General features: G+C 43.8%; 1 protein-coding gene and 1 long non-coding RNA gene across 5 annotated transcripts in view; one reads left to right on the top strand and one right to left on the bottom strand.

Moving 5' to 3' along the window:
* The window catches only part of ccdc146 (coiled-coil domain containing 146), a 43,934-nt gene that overhangs the window by 10,952 nt on the left and 10,968 nt on the right, over positions 1 to 22,014 (bottom strand). For 3 of the 4 annotated variants that reach the window (XM_034287948.1, XM_034287947.1, XM_034287946.1), the window contains 14 exons: positions 14,709 to 14,791; positions 14,126 to 14,320; positions 12,901 to 12,958; positions 11,802 to 11,978; positions 10,775 to 10,848; positions 9,299 to 9,526; positions 7,657 to 7,843; positions 6,229 to 6,321; positions 5,946 to 6,116; positions 5,731 to 5,819; positions 5,392 to 5,556; positions 4,688 to 4,763; positions 3,631 to 3,779; positions 2,447 to 2,675 (listed from right to left, as the gene is read on the bottom strand). In XM_034287948.1, coding sequence (XP_034143839.1) covers positions 2,447 to 2,675; positions 3,631 to 3,779; positions 4,688 to 4,763; positions 5,392 to 5,556; positions 5,731 to 5,819; positions 5,946 to 6,116; positions 6,229 to 6,321; positions 7,657 to 7,843; positions 9,299 to 9,526; positions 10,775 to 10,848; positions 11,802 to 11,978; positions 12,901 to 12,958; positions 14,126 to 14,320; positions 14,709 to 14,791 — 1,974 coding nt within the window. Of the gene's footprint in view, positions 1 to 2,446; positions 2,676 to 3,630; positions 3,780 to 4,687; positions 4,764 to 5,391; positions 5,557 to 5,730; positions 5,820 to 5,945; positions 6,117 to 6,228; positions 6,322 to 7,656; positions 7,844 to 9,298; positions 9,527 to 10,774; positions 10,849 to 11,801; positions 11,979 to 12,900; positions 12,959 to 14,125; positions 14,321 to 14,708; positions 14,792 to 22,014 lie in introns of those variants that run through there. The other variant, XM_034287949.1, reaches the window with a different exon arrangement.
* LOC109616875 lies at positions 9,476 to 11,925 on the top strand. The gene is made up of 3 exons (XR_002198159.3): positions 9,476 to 9,557; positions 10,800 to 10,932; positions 11,838 to 11,925. It is a non-coding gene; the product is annotated as an uncharacterized LOC109616875 (long non-coding RNA).

The following is a 22,014-nucleotide window of genomic DNA, read 5'->3' as shown; positions in this document are numbered from 1 at the left end:
CTGGATCAATATTGATATCAGGACTCTACAATGTACAGTATTGTGAAAAAGGAAATCCCCCGCAAACTTTTTTTAGCAGAGGATCTTGTAAAGTTGTGGTGTTGTGTGGCAAGACTCAGTTCTTCTGATATGTTTTTCAGGGCAGAGGGTTCATCCTTCCTGACCTCCCATGTAGGCCAAGTTTGTGCCTTATCTTACTGACAGCTAACTCATGCACTTTGATTATGGCGGGAGGCCTGCACATCCCTTGATGTTACCCTGGGGCTCATAAAGACTTCTATGGGCATCTTTCATTCAGCTCTAGGCCTGAATATGTTGAGACAACCTGTCCAATGCAGATTGCCAGTGGTCTGGAACTTTCTACATTTGTAGATGCTCTGTTGGACAATGGAATGAGCTATTTCATATTGCTTGGAAATGGCTTTGTAACTCCTCCCAGACTCATGGGCATCAGTAATCTTTCTTCTGAGGGCCCAGGATAGGTCATTTGTTCTGGGCATTACGTGTTACAACACATACACATGGCATCGACCAGACCACACCAAGTTTCTAAACTTTATGGAAGGCTGGGCCCTCCCAAATTTAGCTTGGCATTTGTTTTGTTGCACCGCATTCCAATTTTACCCATTTTATGTGACGTGAAATTTTTCTTCATAAAGAAACTGCATTTCTGTTTATTTTCATGTAAAAAAGATTAATGTTTATTTTCTTGCGTGACTTGTTCAATTGGGATAGCTTTATTAACAAATTTGGTTGGAATTTAGCTCAAATTTAATTTTTTTTTACAAATATAATGAGAACTATCTGGGGGTTGTAATTACACTGAACAAATTTATAAACACAACACTTTCGTTTTTGCCCCCATTTATCATGAGCTGAACTCAAAGTTCTCTATGTACACAAAAGGCCTATTTCTCTCAAATATTGTTCACAAATCTGCCTAAATCTGTGTTAGTGAACGCTTCACCTTTGCAGAGATAATCCATCCACCTCACAGGTGTGGCATATCAAGATGCTGATTAGACAGCATGATTATTGCACAGGTGTGCCTTAGGCTGGCCCCAATAAAAGGCCACTCTAAAATGTGCATTTCCATCACACAGCACAATGCCACAGATGTCGCAGAGACTGGATTTTCTCTAGCATGTCCCAGATGAACAATGACGTAGAGGGGATTTAGTATCCGAGGAGACATACCCATTAGGCTAAGTACTTGTCAACGAGTCTGGAGAGTGCAGGTGGTGGTAAAAGGTTTTTTGAATGTTTACTTCCAACACTCCAAATGTAGACATCATCAATGTCTAAAAAAAAACTATGTTTGGATACAGAGCTGCACAAATGGAAGAGGGATACAGTGGAAGGCTTTACAGAGTTTATACTCATGTCTTAGCGTGTTTTTTGAAACCCCCGGGACAAGTATAATGATTAAGAGACTTGAGACAGCAACATTTACAACATCACTGACACAGGTTGGAGAGACCTCGACTCTTTGTGAGTGAAGAAATACTACAGACATTCAGACTGCAGGGATCACAGGTCACAGTCGGCCTATGTGAAATATCATCATGCTCTTGGGAATTGTTTTTAGTTTTGGGGGCGGTACCAGCAGATATGATCAAGATAGGTTGTTTCAATGTATAAAAAAAAACGAAATCAATAACATGATAAAATACAGGGGGAAACAGTTTAATCTGAGGACAGAAACAAATAATAAAAGGAAATAAAGAAATGAAAATATAATAGGGGGATTAGGAATTATGCAAGAAACGTTATATGTTAATCTCCACTTAACGATGGTTAAGCTGATCCACTCCCTAAACAAACAAAAAAAAAGACTAGGGAGGCAAAACTATTGAGAAGGAATGTGTCCTTAGTAGGGAATTTTCTTAGAGGCCTGCCAGCCTAGCAGTGTTCTCTTACAAAGGTCTGTACAGTCCAAAATTAGATTCTAATGTTTATCTACCAGCAATCAGAGAATGGAAAAATCCCCAATAAACATGATGTTGTCCATGTAGGGCTGCGGCTAAAAGAAGTGCACCACAAGAAGACACTGTGAAAACAACCTGCTGTGTATCAACACATGGCACAGTTTCGGCCTGGTTGTTTTCAGATGGTCCTATCCATCACCTCCAGACGGACGGGATGTTTTCACCGCTACTCTTCTCAATCACGGCTGTGTGATCAGACGACGGGGTCAAAATCATCAGACATGAAACGTACTGGAACTGACGGGGACTAGCTGAATTTTCAAATAGGAAATGTAGCCATTTTACAATCCAAAGCATTTTGGTTCGTTACGCTCCAACATGTAGGTATTAGGGCAGTAAAACCCTGGGTACTTCCCCCCAAAAAATCCTGACTTTCCAGCAACGGCCAAACTGGGATTTCGGCAAATCCCAGGAATTTTTTGACGGTTGTAAATTTTTACCCCCCGATCCCATGGTACCTGTATCTTCAGCATGGTGCTTTGGTCCTCCAAGGCCCGCAGGCAGGGCAGCTGTTTCCGGTTGACAGCTATCTGTCGTCCTTCCTCCTGGACGACCATCCGCAGGCTGTGAATCTCCTCCTCCAGCGCCTGCATCTCCATGTTGCCGGCTCTGATCAGGCCCTCTTGAACGTTCACCTTCTCGTAGAAGACGCATATCTCCTCCTCGCGCTCCAGCAGCTGAACACCTCTGAGCGAGAGAAGGAGAGATTGTAAAACCTCTTACGGCTAAGTTAGTTTTTCGCAAATTAATGACCGAATGGCGGTCCTTGTCGTCTACGCCTCGGCGGTACGAAGTGTACTACACTTGAACCAGGATTGGAGAAGGGACTGAAATGTACCGCTGCGTAGTTTTGCAATGTAATTGGTACCAGTGACTGAGAATAGTTTCATTTTCTAGCAATTTTTTGTATTTCTTTGTTTTGATTTTTATGTTTTAATGTTTTCTTTCTTTTTTCCCCCCACTTGTAATATTATTTTGGGATTTTCTTGCTGTAATATGTCTGCTGTTATACAAAGCCCTGGGTGGTGGGAAAAAAGGCAGAAAGCAATTTGTTTAAGGGATGGGGTTGAAAAGGGGGTCGTGAATTCACTGTGTGAATTGATTTACTGCTCTAAACCACATTGATCCATGTTGTAAACAACAAATTTGATTCCCTCAAGTAACTGTCCGCATCTGTGTTGCATGAACTTCTTAGTGAACACTCTTTTTATGCACATTGTAGTTCATCCAAAAACGATCCCCTTGGAGATCTCCTTGGAGTGTACTTTTTGTAAATGTAGCATAGCTGTGCTTCCTTAAAAAGTAACGATTGAGGCTGTACTGACATAGCTAAAGATATATGTTGGTTGTTTTCCTCAACAATGCCCACAAGCTTCACTGAAGTATTCAGCTATAATGTATTGTAAGCACAAATGCTAATTCACCCCATGAAAAATGTTGTTCTCATGTATTTGCATTATTTAACAATGTATACTTTTGTGAGTCCCTGTAAATATTGGACTGACTGACTGAATGACTCTTGTTAAGGCTGATTAGTGGAATGACTGTCAGGGCTCACGTCTCGTTACGGCTGATTGGTGTACTGACTGTCATGGCTCACCTCTCGTTATGGCTGATTGGTGGACTGACTGTCAGGGCTCACCTCTCGTTACGACTTTGCACTGCCATGTCTTGGCTCTTCCTCATCTGTAGCAGGTTCTGTTCCTGGTAGTTGATCATGTGGGTCAGGTTGACCAGGTTCAGCTTCTGCTCCTCCCTCTTCTGCCTCAACCCCTGCAGCACCCAGGACACCTTGGAGACAGGATTGGGACAACACAGAACCCTTACTGATCGGGACAACACAGAACCCTTACTGATAGGGACAACACAGAACCCTTACTGATCGGAACAACACAGAACCCTTACTGATAGGGACAACACAGAACCCTTACTGATCGGAACAACACAGAACCCTTACTGATCGGGACAACACAGAACCCTTACTGATCGGAACAACACAGAACCCTTACTGATCGGGACAACACAGAACCCTTACTGATCGGGACAACACAGAACCCTTACTGATCGGGACAACACAGAACCCGTACTGATTGGAACAACACAGAACCCTTACTGATAGGGACAACACAGAACCCTTACTGATAGGGACAACACAGAACCCTTACTGATCGGAACAACACAGAACCCTTACTGATAGGGACAACACAGAACCCTTACTGATAGGGACAACACAGAACCCTTACTGATCGGAACAACACAGAACCCTTACTGATAGGGACAACACAGAACCCTTACTGATCCGGACAACACAGAACCCTTACTGATCGGAACAACACAGAACCCTTACTGATCCGGACAACACAGAACCCTTACTGATAGGGACAACACAGAACCCTTACTGATCCGGACAACACAGAACCCTTACTGATCGGAACAACACAGAACATTTATTGATCCGGACAACACAGAACCCTTACTGATCGGAACAACACAGAACATTTATTGATCAGGAAAACACAGAAAACGTACTGATCGGGAAAACACAGAACATTTATTGACTGGGACAACACAGAATATTTATTGATTGGGAGAACACAACATAATACTCTCAGAACTGTGGGACATACTGTTTTTTGGGGGTTAAGCGAGGTCAACTTTATTGATAAGGATTATAGAGCATGGAAAGAAAGACAAATCACCTTAGAGACGTCCTTCCTTAGACTGTCCCTGATAATGTGGCAGTGGATACGCTTCAGACGGGACTTCTGGAGCAGTCTGGGAATGAACAAAGACACATGTAAGGAAGCAGGTGGACCAGTACTGCAGCAGTGGACAGCAGCTGGACGCCAACCAGCAGGACGCCAACCAGCAGGATGCCAAGGAGCAGGATGCCAACCAGCCGGACGCCAACCAGCAGGATGCCAACCAGCCGGACGCCAACCAGCAGGATGCCAACCAGCAGCCATATGAACAACCCAACTCAGAAAACCCACTGCGAAACGACTGCTTCAAGGTCTCCAAAGTGAGTGACATCACATCACCCATTAAAATGCTACTAGTTTGTGTCGCTAGCTGGCTAACCATTTCACAGGAGCTACACAGGCACACGGAAAAGTCTAAGGTTGGGAGGGTGAGCTCAGTCCAGGTAGAACACCGCAGAGTACATTTCAGTGTAGACTTCCTGGTTGAGCAAGCAGCGTGATTAGAGCCAGAACAGCATGTGTTTCTGAAGACACATATCTCAACACTGATTGTCCCGAGTACCAAATGGGATTGGCTACGATGAAGCAGAGGGGCCTTAGTCGTGATTTGGTATCACAACAACGGGGAGAAGAATCTGGTAAAAGTAAAAACAAAAGGCAGCTGGGGAAATTCTGAAGCATTTTTTAGCTATGTGTCTCACTTTTCCTTGTTGAAGGCCTGCGTACGGAGGATCTCGTACTCGTTTGTCAGCATCTTTAAATGTTCCCTCATCTCATTGGCTCTCTTGGATCCCCTCTGTATGAGCGTTAAGTACTTGTTTCTCTCCACCTTGATGTTGTCATACAGCTTAGCAAACATGCGCAGCCTGGAAACAGAGAAGGTGGGGAGAGAGAGAGAGAGAGAGAGGGGAGAGATGAGAGGAAGAGGAGACAGAGAGAGAAGAAAGAGGAGAGGGGAGAGAGAGTGCACAGGGTAACTTTTACTTTGCGGATCCCGGTCTCTCTCTCTCCTTTTCCAGCCCAGAGTGAAGGAAGGATACCTGGCCTGGATCTCCTGGTGCTGCTTCTTGTGTTCCTGGATCACCAGACCTTTGCCTGTCAGCTCTTGCTTGAAGCGATTGCATCTTTGCTGTTGACACATTTAAATAATACAGAATGTGAATTTCTTCTGTCGTTTACCAGAGTGTGTGTGTTGTGTGTGTGTGTTGTGTGTGTGTTGTGTGTGTGTGTTGTGTGTGTGTTGTGTGTGTGCTACCTGAGCCTTGACTAGTTCCCTGGACTTCTGCTCTCTCTCGTCAGCTTTAATCTGAGTCAGACAGTTGAGGGAGTGCAGCTCCTCTCTGCGTCGGTGTGACTCCCTCACCAGCTCCTGTTCCTGTTTGACACACTGCTCCACTAGCTGGGCCTCCACCTGGGTTGCCGACCGCTGTGTGAAACACACATTCACGCAAATAAAACACAAGGCCGCGCACACGTGCACATTTACACCATACACAAACAAACAAACACCCAATTTGAATGCACAGTGTGACGTTTACCTGATCAATCCAATTTCTCTTGAGCTTTTCCACTTCTAGCTGTAACTCCTGTCTCCTGTTCAGAATCCCATCCCCTTTGGGTAGAGCATCCCACTGAAAGAGCAGACCAACAGGACCAGGTCACACAGACCAACAGGACCAGGTCACACAAACCAACAGGATCAGGTCACACAGACCAACAGGACCAGGTCACACAAACCAACAGGATCAGGTCACACAAACCAACAGGACCAGGTCACACAAACCAACAGGATCAGGTCACACAAACCAACAGGACCAGGTCACACAAACCAACAGGATCAGGTCACACAAACCAACAGGACCAGGTCACACAAACCAACAGGATCAGGTCACACAAGCCAACAGGACCAGGTCACACAAACCAACAGGATCAGGTCACACAAACCAACAGGACCAGGTCACACAAACCAACAGGACCAGGTCACACAGACCAACAGGATCAGGTCACACAAAGCGTCATTACAATGCCATCACCAAAAACACATGGTCCGTGTCCATATGACCAGGAGCCGTGTGCTACAGTGAGGTCCGGGGTGGAGGGACCGACACGAGCTGTTAGACAACACGGTCTTATAATAAATAATCACTGTTAATCAATACACCCCATGGGTATCGTTCCGCCGGGTTTGTGGTCTTCCACAACACAAAGCTTTATGTTAAAGCAGTCAGTCATCCTGTCACTCTGCATCGGCGTTTTACGGTTCTATTATCGTATGGAACCCATTAACGTAAAACCAGCAAGATCCCTCGGCTACGGCACGTTGTTCCGTACAACCGTGGCAGATGGCAAAAGGTAATTAGATCATAACTCATGGAATGTATTCTCAAACTTAATGACGGATACATGAGCGAAAATGGACTCCATGAAACAGTGCTGTGTAAAAAAAAAAAGAAAGTGAAATAGCGTGAGGGGAAGACAGGAATGCGTCACCACACCAGTGCCTTGCAGATTTTATGGTGCAACATTTGCTGACAGTTTTCCAGTTCCTCTTTTTTGTTTGTTCGGCGGTGTCCCACATCAACGTGTGCAAACCTGAGAGCAACATGAGTCAGTGACACTCTGATCTCTGGATCCATCATCACAGAAACAAAGACTATTGGGGGGAAACGTCAACCAAATAATATCACTCAAATGACACGTTGAGGAGACAGAGAGAGAGAGAGATGGAGGAAGAGAGGGAGAGAGGATGGAGAGAGAGCAGAGGAGAGAGAGATAGTATTTCCAGGAATCCCCAATCATTAAAGACCAATGACCATGGATGTGGTGGAGCAGGAAATGTCCTCAGGAGCTGTTAGCTGACCTTTGACTTGCTGCATGCAGCAGAGCAATTGGCCAGCACCTTGGTGGTTGACCTATGAACTCACCGTAGACCTGGTCTGGGTATCTGTGGTGACCTATGAACTCACCGTAGACCTGGTCTGGTCGTGCAGCTGCTGAGTGGGCACTAGGGCTTCTTGGGCCACCCTGAGCTGAAGCTCAACCTTCTTCAGCTCTCTGAGCTGCCTGTCATGTTCCCGCTGATTCCATGCCAGTCTCTTGTGCACACTCTTTTTTTCCACAATGCACTGGCCGATGTTGATGTCCAGCATACCTCTGAGCGACAAAGAGAGAGTTACAGAGAGAGGAAGACAAAGAGAAACAGGCAGATATATTTGGAAATACACAGAGGGAGAGACTTCATAGGAAAAAACTGTTTTCGTCTTTCAGGACGGCCTTCTCCCGTTACTTCTGCCAAAAAATTACATTCAGCCTAAAACAATAGTCACATGCACACAGTTCCCATCTCAGTGTCTTCATAGTAAAAACCTTTGTTTAGTGCCTTCCTTATGCTGTAACCTGAAAAGAAAGAGGGTCAACAAGAAGACATTTGACCCTCTATGGAAAAAAGTGATTTTGACAAGGGTACATTTTCTTTTGTCAAGAAAATTTACCCATCTGGATCACTGTTTCCCAATCCTGGTCCTGGGGACCCAAAGGGTGCACGTTTTTGTGCTGACACTCATACAGCTGTTTCAAATACTGCCCTACTGCTTACACACTTGATTGATGTAATCAACCTATTATCAAGTCTTTAATTTGAATCAGGTGTGTGAGTGCTAGTGCAAAAACAACAATGTGCACGCCTTTGGGTCCCCAGGACCAGGATTGGGAACAGTGCTCTAGATAAAGACAGTTGCCCCTCTAGGTGAAGACAGCTGACCAGCTAGATAAAGACAGTTGCCCCTCTGGATAAAGACAGTTGCCCCTCTGGATAAAGAAAGACAGTTGACCCTCTAGGTAAAGGCAGTTGCCACTCGAAGTGAAGATAGTTGCCCCGATAGGTAAAGACAGTTGCCCCGATAGGTAAAGACAGTTGCCCCTCTAGGTGAAGACAGTTGACCCTCTAGTTGAAGACAGTTGACCCTCTAGGTGAAGACAGTTGACCCTCTAGGTGAAGACAGTTGACCCTCTAGATAAAGACATTTGCCTCTCTAAGTGAAGACAGTTGCCCCTCTAAATGAAGACAGTTGCCCCTCTAGATAAAGACTGTTGTTCGTCTAGGTGAAGACAGTTGACCCTCTAGACTAAGACAGTTGCCCCTCGAGATAAAGAAAGACAGTTGACCCTCTAGGTAAAGGCAGTTGCCCCTCTAGGTGAAGACAGTTGACCCTCTAGGTGAAGACAGTTTCCCCTCTAAGTGAAGACAGTTGCCCCTCTAAATGAAGACAGTTGCCCCTCTATATGAAGACAGTTGCCCCTCTAGGTAAAGACATTTGCCTCTCTAAGTGAAGACAGTTGCCCCTCTAGGTAAAGACAGTTGCCCCTCTAGATAAAGACTGTTGACCCTCTAGGTAAAGACAGTTGCCCCTCTAGATAAAGACAGTTGCCCCTCTAGATAAAGACTGTTGACCCTCTAGATAAAGACTGTTGACCCTCTAGTTAGACAGTTGACCCTCTAGTTAGACAGAAGACCCTCTGGGTCAAGACAGCTGACCCTCTAGGTAAAAACAATTGAAAATAAGATTGGTAAAAACATTTACAAAAGGATAATATTCTGTGCATCCTCACCTCTGTCCCAACAGAAGGACCTCCTTCTCCTTGGCCATGTTCTGTTCTGTCTGCAGCATGGAGTGCTCCCTCTCAGCAGCCTCCACGTGTGCCCTGCGCCCCTCCACCTCCCTCATCACCTCCCTCTTCTCCTCCTCCAGAGAGCGGCAGTGGGCCTCAGTCTTCTTCTGCTGAGCTGCCATCTCAGACAGCTGCTGGTCTAGGGCCGCCATACGTTTCTCCACCTCCCTGGCCAGCAGAGGAACCCAGAAGGAGACAGGTACTGGAGACGTTAGACCGCGGCATTCCTCTCCTCCCAAAGAGACTGACATACATACAGATGCTGTGTCTTAATTTAAATCAGTTTCTCACTCGAGGAAAATAATTCTGGACAGGATTACAATGTTTTCGCGTGTCCGTTCGTAATGCAAGCTCCGCCCTCTTTCTGACTAAAATGCTAATTGAGCCAACCAATCACATGCCTTTCTTCACCAGAAGGATAATAGTGTCCTGTACCCAAAAGGGCTTTTAACAAGCACTTCATGTCTATTTCACAAAAACCAAAAACACAAAACCAGAGACAATGGCATCATTACAGCAGGTTTTGAACATAAATGTCTGCTGGACAGTAGAGGACAGTTACCTCCAGGCCTGTTCCTCAAACGCTACCGTCCTGTATGTTTTCAATCCAACCCTGATTTAGTTCAACTGGTTCTAATTAGCTGGTGAGATATTTAGGTCTTGGTTAACTGGGATTGGATCAAGGACTTACTGCAAGGCAGCTCTCCTGGAACAGGCTTGGAGATCAGTGTGTAAGGTGAGAACTGAACTCAGAAGAGCATAAAACAAGTGTAGATTTGACCAGTGTTTATTTGAACACGTGGTTGTTGGTATTGATATTGGTATTAATCACTTCCATAACTCATGACATGGGCAGAGTTCCCTTATTAGTCGTAGCTACATAGTGACTCATAACAGGACATAGTTCCTTCATTAGTAGTAGCTACACAGTGACTCATACCAGGGACATCGTTTCTTTATTAATAGTAGCAGAGTTTATGGATGAATCTATGTAGCAAAAGGTACTTATCCCTAACTACTAAAGGTAGAAGTTAGGGTTAATATAAATTGTAGTTGCTACATATATTGCAGGACTACGGGTACCTTTGTAAAGAATTCAGACCCCTTCGCATTTTGTGTTGTTAAAGACCTCATTTACATTTGAATAAATATATAGTTTATTGCTATCAGTCTACACCCAATACCCCATAATGATGAAGGGAAAACAGATTTCAAACATTTGTGCCAGATATATGTATATTTTATGTACAGAAGAATTCATAAATCATCCAAACTGCTATGACTCTCAGAGTAGCCACATTTCTTAAACCCCACTGTTCATCAGAAACCAGATGCTTTGTTATTGTCCTAAAACGACTGAAATGTAAACGTACATTACCAGGCCTGCACATTCATTCACAACCAAATCTGACGTACATCTTTCTCCTGTTGATCCTGTCAGTCTCCTTCCCCAGCTGGCCGGGTACAGAGAGAAGCTGGGCCAGCTCAGCCTGGTGACACAGAGACACACGCATTCCTCTGAGAAATTCACTGCTGAGAACATGATCTTGCAAAATTGCATCAACACACAACATGTGAGCAGCTTTCGACAAGTCCTTTGACTTGGAATGTGTCATTTAAATGTGTCAAATAAAAGCATCCCCCTGTGAGTGATGTGTGCACAAGCTCAGGGCCGTCACCGAGAATGATGGGCCGCCGTTCAATACATGCCTGGGCCCCCTCACTTATGGATACATGCCAGGGCCCCCCTCACTTATGGATACATGCCAGGGCCCCCCTCACTTATGGATACATGCCAGGGCCCCCCTCACTTATGGATACATGCCAGGGCCCCCCTCACTTATGGATACATGCCAGGGCCCCCTAACTTATGGACGACACTGATTATCATATCCACCTTTTCCCATGTTAGCAACGGCCTGGCACAAGCGTGAGTAAATTGAGTTATATTTTCTGTGTGCATTTCTCTCTCTTTCTGGAGCATCCTTGGCATTTGGTATCACTGAAGGAAATCAGTCATTTTTTATGGCAACGCTGGTGTAATTAGGTTACCAAAGTGGCAAAAAAATTAATCTAAATCATCCTGTATATAAATAAAATAGGTATATTTTCAGATCTGCCTATGGACCCCTGTAGTACCCCACTGAACTAGCTAGAGTAGGCTACCTCACTAACTACCATGCAGCGACTAATCCACAGTTCCCACTTGACATCATCGTGATTCTTGGAAGAACCGGTCCACATTTAACATTTACATCATTTAGCAGGCACTCTCATTCTGGAGGAAACACAGCAGTGAGTGCAGATATTTTCATGCATTCTTATACTGGCCCCCTACGGGAATCGAACCCACCATCCAAGCGCCATACTCCACCAACCAAGCTAGACAATGCTCCTAGCCCCAAAATAACCCTTTGGAAATTAGTTTTAGTTCAGATTGTACCTTTTTATTTTTGATGATGTCCCTCTTGTCGTCCAGGTCCCTCTGCTCCCTGGCCATCAGTTTCTGCCTGGCCTCCTTGTCCTCCAGCAGGCTGCGTACCTCCTGCCTCCGCTGTGCCACCTCCTTCCTCAGCTCCTCGCAGCTCTCCTTCAGGGACTTGGCACGCATGTCCAGCTCCTGGTGAACACACAGAGTGATGTTAATGACGACAAAACATACACACACACACACACACACACAAACACACACAGTGATGTCAATGGATCTGGAGCATGATGACAAAACACACACACACACGTACATGCCTGTACACACACACACACACACACACACACACAAACAAACACACACACGCAAGTACACACACACACGTACAAACATTTAGATACACACACACACATACATGCCTGTACACACACACACACACACAGAGTGATGTCAATGGGTCTGGAGCATGACGACAAAACACACACACACGCATGTAAACACACTTGAAAGCTATTCTGAGCTGCTGTTCTAAGCTGAGTGTTAGATAAAGGCTGGCTTGTGATTTATGTGATGGTCTATCATTCTGCTGAACTGTTGATGGTTGGGTCCAGTTAATGTTCAGCTTGTAGTCAGGCCAAATGGAGCAAAACGTTTTCAAAGGCCCAATCTGAAACATCACAGGGGTCAATTATCTGAGCACAACCCCCCCCCCACACACACACACACACAGACATACACACCCAGCTACACACCAACCACTGCCACACACACACACACACGACCCTGACACACACTCACTCCCACATACACACCAACCACCTCCCGCACACACCCACAAACACACACACCAATTACCCCAACACACACAGACTCCCACAACTACCCCGGCCCCCCACACACAGGCGCACGTACACCCAGGTTTTTGTCTCAAAAACACTCCATGTGACTCTTTGCTTGGGGCGTGTCATGTACTTCCTTCTGATTTACTACTGTACCTCAAAACCTTGGAATGTCACATTGTGACGCCAACTGTGAGACAATGTGACAAATGATGCTAATGACCTGCTAGGAATTGGAAGTCAATAATTGAGTGTTGTTTCGGGATACATACAACAGGCTCCGGCGTGGCCTCACACTCTTTCTCCAGGCAACGCTTCTCTTCCTTAAGACTGTGAAAAGATGAGCAGTCATTAAGAGGCCGGTCATTTCTACTCTAATTTCCGATAACAATTTTGAGGAACTGAGACACATGATTAAGAGGAAGGAGGTTTGACAGAAGCAGCCGATTGCTTTCCGGAATTACAATACAGCAGCAAACATTTAACACAACTCAGGTCTTTGACATAAGAAAGGGAGAATGGCCGAGCAGATTGATAGCATATTCATTGCAATATCTGACTTTCAGATAAGTGGCAGTGCAAAAACTAAAAATGTTCTTTGAAAAACAATTTGTCATCGTGGCTGGCTGTGTATTTGACCTCCATCAACTCTATCAGCGATTTACTCTGAGTTCAGAGTTTTACAAGCTCCAGTGTTGGATATTAAAGTCCTGACACACCTTAAAAATCCCTGGGTGGAAAATATTGCTGGGTGGATAAACACCATCCAACTACAGGCTCTTTTCAAAGCACTTTCTTGATATTCCACTGGAAGAACTGCAGCCAAGGCTAAAATGAATGACGGCTGAATGTTTGTCTTTCTGGCTTTGGATCAAAGTCTTTTGCTCCATACATTTACAGACTACGGTGTCTGACAGCCATCTGCCAACCGCGTGGGGAGGACAGATCAGAAACTCTTACTGTGAAAGGGTTCTCAGTTAACAGACTGTTTCAAGTACTCCAGTTCTTCATCGTGAAATCGTCATGACAATGACACATCCTCAGGAACAGCACTGTGGCCTTCCTGAAAGGCAGGGAAGTGTTTGGAACACAGTCCAGGTTGATTAAAAGGCTGACGAAGACACCTTCCTCTTCATGTCCTCTTTCTTCCTTTTTTTCACCAGTTTGTTGCATCAGTTGCTAAGCAATGTTTCAGTGTCCTCTCGGTGGCCTTTTAGTGTGTGTGTGTGTGTGTGTGTGTGGACAGCGTTCTTTTCCATGCTCTGTTTTGGAGGCGTGCTTGGCCTTTTGGACACAAGGACAGGAGTGTTGTTTGGAGATCAGAGGGGGAGACTGCCACAGCTGGCTGGAGCTCCAACACACAGTTCAGTAAACAAGTGACTCAGGCGCAAGGCACCCAAACCCACACACAGACACCCAAACCCACACACACACATACACCCCAACCCACACACCCACAGACAGACAGACAGTGTGTGTGTTAGCTCGTCCTCTGACCACTCCAGCTGATAGGTCACATGGAACTCCCTCGTCTCAGCCTCAAGCAGGTCGTTGTGGAACTGGAGCAGCTGCTGTCTCATGCGGCTGACTTCTGTGTCCGGCTCAGTTTGCTCCAGCTCTCCCTGCTGTCGCACCAGCTCCGCCCGAAACCACTTGGCCTCCTGCAACAGCTTGACCTCTGACTCCTGAGAGCTGAAGTGGTCAAAGGTCAAACACAGTGTTTATATTTGTTTCGTGGACGTACACATGTTCAGCCTTTTACAGCTACACGGCTAGAGAGTGAAATAAAAAACACCTTCCAACAGTGGGATCACGGTCAGCGTTTGGCCATTGTAGATGTTTACACAATGTTGGCTGAAGGCATTGAACTGGCATTCTGTCAGTTACTTACAGACAGACAGACAGGCAAGGAAGATAGACAGAGAGAAAGACAGACAGGCCGACAGACAGACATAGTCAATTTAAACAGGTACTGACGGGCCAATTTAACAATGTACTGATGGGTCAATTTAAACAGGTAGTGATGGGTCAATGGTGTTCATTATCCATGTAAATCTTTGAGTAGGGAGAGATTGCTTACCTTCTCAAGGTGTTCTGGAGCAGGCTGAAACTGGCTTTGAGCCTTGCATTTTTGTTCCCACTGATCTTTCCCAAGGAGAAGAGCTACAAGAGATCAAGACATGACATCACAATGTATTCTGAATCCGCCACCTCCAGTGCAGACTGAGGCAGCAGACTGTGAAGGGCCATTTCAGAATCTCTGTATCCGACCACACAGCTATTTCACCTGTCCTTGCACCTTGAACCCAGACAAAAAAACAGACAGGCAGGCAGGCAGATAGACAGGCAGGCAGATAAACAGACAGACAGGCAGGCAGATAAACAAACAAGACAGACAGGCAGGCAGGCAGATAGCCAGGCAGACAGACAAGCAGGCAGATAAACAGACAGACAGGCAGGCAGATAGACAGGCAGGCAGACAGACAGACAGGCAGGCAGATAGAGAGACAGACTGGCAGGCAGATAGATAGACAGGCAGCCAGATAGGCAGGCAGATAGACAGGCAGACAGACAGGCAGGCAGATAGACAGGCGGACAGACATGCAGGCATGCAGATAGACAGGCAGACAGATAAACAGACAGACAGGCAGGCAGATAGACAGGCAGGCAGGCAGATAGACAGACAGGCAGGCAGGCAGGCAGGCAGACAGACAGGCAGATAGACTGGCAGGCAGATAGATAGACAGGCAGCCAGATAGGCAGCCAGATAGGCAGGCAGATAGGCAGGCAGATAGACAGGCAGACAGACAGGCAGGCAGACAGGCAGGCAGATAGACAGGCAGGCAGGCAGATAGACAGACAGACAGGCAGGCAGGCAGGCAGACAGACAGGCAGATAGACTGGCAGGCAGATAGATAGACAGGCAGCCAGATAGGCAGCCAGATAGGCAGGCAGATAGGCAGGCAGATAGACAGGCAGACAGACAGTCAGGCAGATAGACAGGCGGACAGACATGCTGCAGACCTGAGGGCAGCCAATGCCAGTAAACAAAGCTTGTTGATGGAAATGTGTTTATCTTTTCCCTGGTTCCCCGATCCACCAAAACTCTGTTTGGGGTTTTATAACCATGCCATGCCACAAAACATCTGTTACAGAACAACAACAATGGGAACGAAAACAAACACTGCATGTCCGCGAATGCAATCAAGTTGCTATTGTGTGAGAAAACTCTTCCAGGTTGCAAGCATGAGGTATCAGCCTTATCTTCAGGTCCAGGCAAGTGGGCTCTTTTAGATTCAGTGATGAAAGATCAGAGAACTAACTTCCCCTGTGTGTAAGCCCCATTTACAGTATGCGTTAGGGGAATCATACTAAATCTGTCAGATTAGAAAATTATATAATCTAGCTTCAGATCCAGGGGACCAACAGCTGGCATAAATAACTGACGCACTCTGGATTCATGGCCTAGAATAACTGACACTGGATTGATAGCCTAGAACAATTAACACACTCTGGATTAATGGCCAAGAATAATTGATACACTCTGGATTAATGTACAAAAATAATTGACACACTCTAGATTAATGTCCCATAGATTGACCTACACCAGGAATTTATCAGAGGGCTGCCAATGTACTGGAAACCCCATGAATAACAGACCACCAGAAAAATGGGGAACCAAGGTATGGTTCATCTGTCTGTACAGAGGGTACTGAGGAACAGGAGGTCCTGAAAAGAAACACCTCATTCACAAAGCTTCATAAAGTCCAAAACCTAAATAAAAATAAACGGGTAACACTTTATTTGAAGGGGTGTGCTTAAGAGTGACATGACATTGTCATGATACTGTCATGACAATTGTAAGAATCATTATGAACATTTATGAATGTTGTCATTGTCATTTTTTATGCAAGGTGTACATTGTTTGGGATGTCTTTGTTATGACAACTTGATATTAACTGAGTCAACACAACCTGTCAATGTCTTTGTTATGACAACTTTACATTAACCACGACAACATTAGATTAGATTCAACTTTATTGTAATTGAAAAAGTACAGTACAATGAAATTGAAGGAGTAGGGTAGCATGTGCAACTGAAATGCAGGGATAGCAGCAATGAGGTTCCCGAGGTAGACATGTACATGTAACAACTGAAAACTTCAGACTTTGCAAGGCAGTGTCAGAGTCCAGTAGTACAAAGGGTGGGTATGGTTAGGTATGGGTCACGGAATTATGCAGGGTTACAGCAGATGGAGAGAACGTGTTCCTGAGCCTGCTGGTGCGGGAATGAAGAGACCTGTACCACCAGCCTGATCGAAGGAGGGCAAACAGTTTGTGGCATGGATGTGACATGACATTGGCTGTCATGAGACCATTATAATTGTGTCATTAATATTTTTCTTGACCTCAAGTAAAGTGGCACAATTTGGACATGTCATAAAGATGTCATGACATGTTATAACACTGTCAAATGCATTCATAACAGTGTCATTAATATTTTTCTTGACCTCAAGTACAGTGGTACAATTTGGACTTGTCATAAAGATGTCATGATGTGTTATAACACTGTCAAAGACTTTCATAACAGTGTCATGAATATATTTCTTGACCTCAAGTAAGCTTGTCAAATACTCTCAAAAAGATGTAATTAAGTCTGTCAAATACCTTAACAAAAGCAATACATTTCCTTTATTGTTTTTGCACTACAAATGTTTCCTAAAAAAATAACTACTTTCAACAATCCTACTTTGGTAACATTTTCCAATAAAGGTACATGAACAACCATTAACAAATGCAGTAGTTACCTTGAACGAACATTGATGAACAATGATGAACAAACGGTTAACAATGATAACCCTTACTTTATTAATGGTTTACAAATGCATTAACAAACAGAGTGTAGTGTCATTTGTTCATGTTGACACAGGACATAAACTCATGTCGTTTTTTGCAAGAACACAGATAGTACTTTAATTTGTTAAGATTGATACAGGACATCATTCATGTACAGTACCTAGTTCTTTGCAAGAACAATAGCCTACGTAATATAAACTATTCATAATATAATCACATTGAAAACATTATTTATAAAGTAGGCTAGATAGTTTAACAAATTACCTTCATGTTAACACAAATAGAATATGGCTGAGCAAAGTGCTACCCGGAACTGACAAACACTTGACTGGAGATAGCATGCAGCTAACTGGAGACAGCTAACAACCAACCGAAGCCAGCTAACAACAAGGAACTAGCTAATTGCTAACCCTTACAGTGCAACAACTGCAAAATTCCTAAACAATACAGTTACAAAATTCTATTATATTAATCCTAGAGATATTGTCAGGAGTGTTGTTTTCGAAAAAAAACTATTCAGTACAGTACAGTAACAAATACATTTTTTCCAAAGGAATTCACCACCGTCATGGCATTTTACATAGACATGGGTCTCTGTTGTAGTTATAACATTAACAAAAGTTATACAATTACGCTTTTCCAACCCTCTGCATACACTTTAACAGGCAAGTTATCAAACAGTATCGAAAGGTCCAGTGTACCTTTGTACTTTACTGACCAGGAAAACAGGATAAATGATGAGAACTACATGGCTTTTCCTTGAAGCGTTACAAGAACGCGCAGGTGTTTTGATCGTTAACAGTCCCAACGCAACACAACATCATCAAAACTGCCCCCTATAGGCCATCCGTAGTAAGTGTCCTTCAATATAAAAGTGTCCTTCAAAATTCTTTATCAACCCCAAATGCGACCATACATTTTGTATGTGTCACACCTATTTGAAGACGCAAGTAGTCGGTCAACCTTTTAATAATGGTTACCCCACTGTAATCATATTAATAAATTGAATTATGTATATTATCTCTTGAATAATGTATATTACTTAGCTTATTGTTAATGCAAACCACTGGTTACATGAATGGATGTCCTGCATCAACATTAACAAAATTACAGTACAAACTATTTTCCTGCAAAAAACTTTGATATTAACTTGACTTGTTTTTTCACATCATGGAAAAGTCTGCCCAAGACACCATTATAGTGGTGTATGGCTAACCAGTGGTGCCACTATCATTTTGAGGTGAATCTTTAGTGACTCAAGATGCGATTACCTTTATGACTCCATATTTACAATTTGGATCAGCAAAGTTCCTTTTATGGTAGACAGAATACTGGCTAAATAGTTTCTTCAAGTTTGATAATTAGGCCCATGTTTATGACAGGTTATCTTGTCTTGGTTACTGTCATGTTGTCTCAAAAAAGACACTGACAGGTTATGTTGTCTCAGTTAATGTCAAGTTGTCATAACAAAGACACTGACAGAATATTTTATCTCAGTTAATGTCAAGTTGTCATAACAAAGACATCCCAAAAATGTCGACCTTGCATAAAAAATGACATAATCAACCAAATGACACCTAATGACAACATTCATAAATGTTCGAAATGATTACTTCCTGTGTCATGTCATGATTATGACAGCATCATGACAGTGTCATGTCACTCTTATGCACACCCCTTCAAATAGATTGTTACCATGAAATGCCATGCTGTAGAATCATCATGTGTTATCAATGGTGCTGCTTACAGTGTCCTAGAATTCAAATGAAGAAATAAAAAGGCGCTGCATCAAGATAAAAGGCTGTACTTCAGAGGAATTTTGAATCAGAAGTATGAAAGACATCTGGACATTTCTTTCACACAGCAGTCTTGTGAGTTTTGTTACCCGTTTTCTATTTCTGTATTTCCTCCCATAAGGCAGCAGAAGCTTAGAAAGCGTTATCAGGCCTTTTAGAGGATACCAGCCGTTCATACAGGACAACATGAGGCTGACATGGGGAAAGGATGGAGAGGCTATAGTGGATGGTCTTTGAAGAGAGCGAGAGACACACTCACACAAACACACTCTTAATTTGCAACTATGGATACAGACTTACAGACACACACCAATTTGCATGCGTGCACACACTCAAACACACTTAAACACACAAACACACAGTGGCGCGCAAACACACACACACATATACACACTAGGGATGTCACAATATCAGATTTTCACTACACGATTATCGTGGCCAAAAGAATTCACGGTAACAATATTATCATGGTATCTACATACAGAAAATGTGAAGAAAAAAAATGTAATCAGTCAAACTCATCTTAGACTTTGTTCGATGTGGGGGTTCTCTCTTTTTTGGCAAATGAATTACACTCAAAATATGAGTGTGTGGAGGTGGAGAGAGTCTGTAACCATAACTGTACAAATAAAAAATATTAAAAAGTGTACAAAAATAACAATTACACTTAATGGATAGTGAAAAGGCAACCAGGTAACTGAGAACTGATAAACAAAAGATCCACATATCCTAACATCGAGAGGAGTTTTTGGAAAAATACCAAAAAAATTGCCTAGTGAATAGGCTACAAAAAGGAGTTAATTCAGGAGTTAATAGTGTATAGGTCCAGACTCGTCGTTATTCACCTTTTTTCCATGTGAATAGGCTACTAAAACTATGTGTCTTTGCGGATCTCTCCCAGGGGTTCTAGTGGGGCTAACGAGTTTTTTCAACACCAGTGCATATGTCCAGTCTCCTTGTTTAAGCACATGCATTGTTTGTCTATAAGTGACATGAATAAAGCATCGAAAAACTAATAAGGGTTTTTTCGAAAAATACAACTTAAGTTTAGCCGAGTGAATACGATATTATCATATGGGTATTATTAACATAATATCAAAATATAAACATTTTTAAATATCAGTTATCATTAATACCGGTATATCGCGACACCCCTAATACACACACTGATACACACACTGATACACACACTGATACACACACTGATACACGCAGATAAAGAAGACAGCATATCTTGACATAGTTGTGAACTAATGATACGTTGAGCTGCCATACAGAACTGGGCAGTTTTACGGTCAATACATTTTTCTAGGCCTGTGTGCTGCAGTACCTGTGATATCTGTGGGGGATGTCCATGAGGTCTGTAGGTGTTAAGGTCTCAAATGGTGCCGGTCATACCAAAAGACGCTGGTCAAAAGACGCTGGTCAAAAGAAGTTCACTATGTTGGGAGTAGGGTGCTGTTTAAGACATATACATACTGGTGTATACTAAGTACAACTGTATACTGGTGTATGCTGAGTACGACCGTATACTGGTGTATGCTGAGTACGACCGTACACCGTTGTATACTGACTGAGTACGACCGTATACCGGTGTATGCTGAGTACAACCGTATACTGGTGTATGCTGAGTACGACCGTATACCGGTGTATGCTGAGTACAACCGTATACTGGTGTATGCTGAGTACGACCGTATACTGGTGTATGCTGAGTACGACTGTATACTGGTGTATACTAAGTACAACTGTATACTGGTGTATGCTGAGTACAACCGTATACTGGTATATACTAAGTACAACTGTATACTGGTGTATGCTGAGTACAACCGTATACTGGTGTATGCTGAGTACGACCGTATACTGGTGTATGCTGAGTACGACCGTATACTGGTGTATGCTGAGTACGACTGTATACTGGTGTATACTAAGTACAACTGTATACTGGTGTATGCTGAGTACAACCGTATACTGGTATATACTAAGTACAACTGTATACTGGTGTATGCTGAGTACAACCGTATACTGGTGTATGCTGAGTACGACCGTATACTGGTGTATGCTGAGTACGACCGTATACTGGTGTATGCTGAGTACGACCGTATACTGGTGTATGCTGAGTTCGACCGTACACCGTTGTATACTGACTGAGTACGACCGTATACCGGTGTATGCTGAGTACAACCGTATACTGGTGTATGCTGAGTACGACCGTATACTGGTGTATGCTGAGTACGACTGTATACTGGTGTATACTAAGTACAACTGTATACTGGTGTATGCTGAGTAAAACCGTATACTGGTATATACTAAGTGCAACTGTATACTGGTGTATGCTGAGTACAACCGTATACTGGTGTATGCTGAGTACAACCGTACACCATTGTATACTGACTGAGTACGACCGTATACCGCTGTATGCTGAGTACAACCGTATACTGGTGTATGCTGAGTATGACCGTATACCGGTGTATGCTGAGTATGACCGTATACCTGTGTATGCTGAGTACGACTGTATACTGGTGTATGCTGAGTATGACTGTATACTGGTGTATGCTGAGTACAACCGTATACTGGTGTATGCTGAGTACGACCGTACATCGGTGTATACTGACTGAGTAGGACCATATACCGGTGTATACCGAGTATGATCGTATACCGGTGTATACCGAGTATGAACGTATACCTGTGTATGCTGAGTACGACCATATACCAGTGTATGCTGAGTATGACCGTA

Source organism: Esox lucius, chromosome 18 (genome assembly GCF_011004845.1).
Source record: "Esox lucius isolate fEsoLuc1 chromosome 18, fEsoLuc1.pri, whole genome shotgun sequence".
NCBI classification, from domain to species: Eukaryota; Metazoa; Chordata; class Actinopteri; order Esociformes; family Esocidae; genus Esox; species Esox lucius.
Note: the sequence above shows the minus strand (reverse complement) of the source record. Positions and strands in the feature narration are given on the sequence as shown.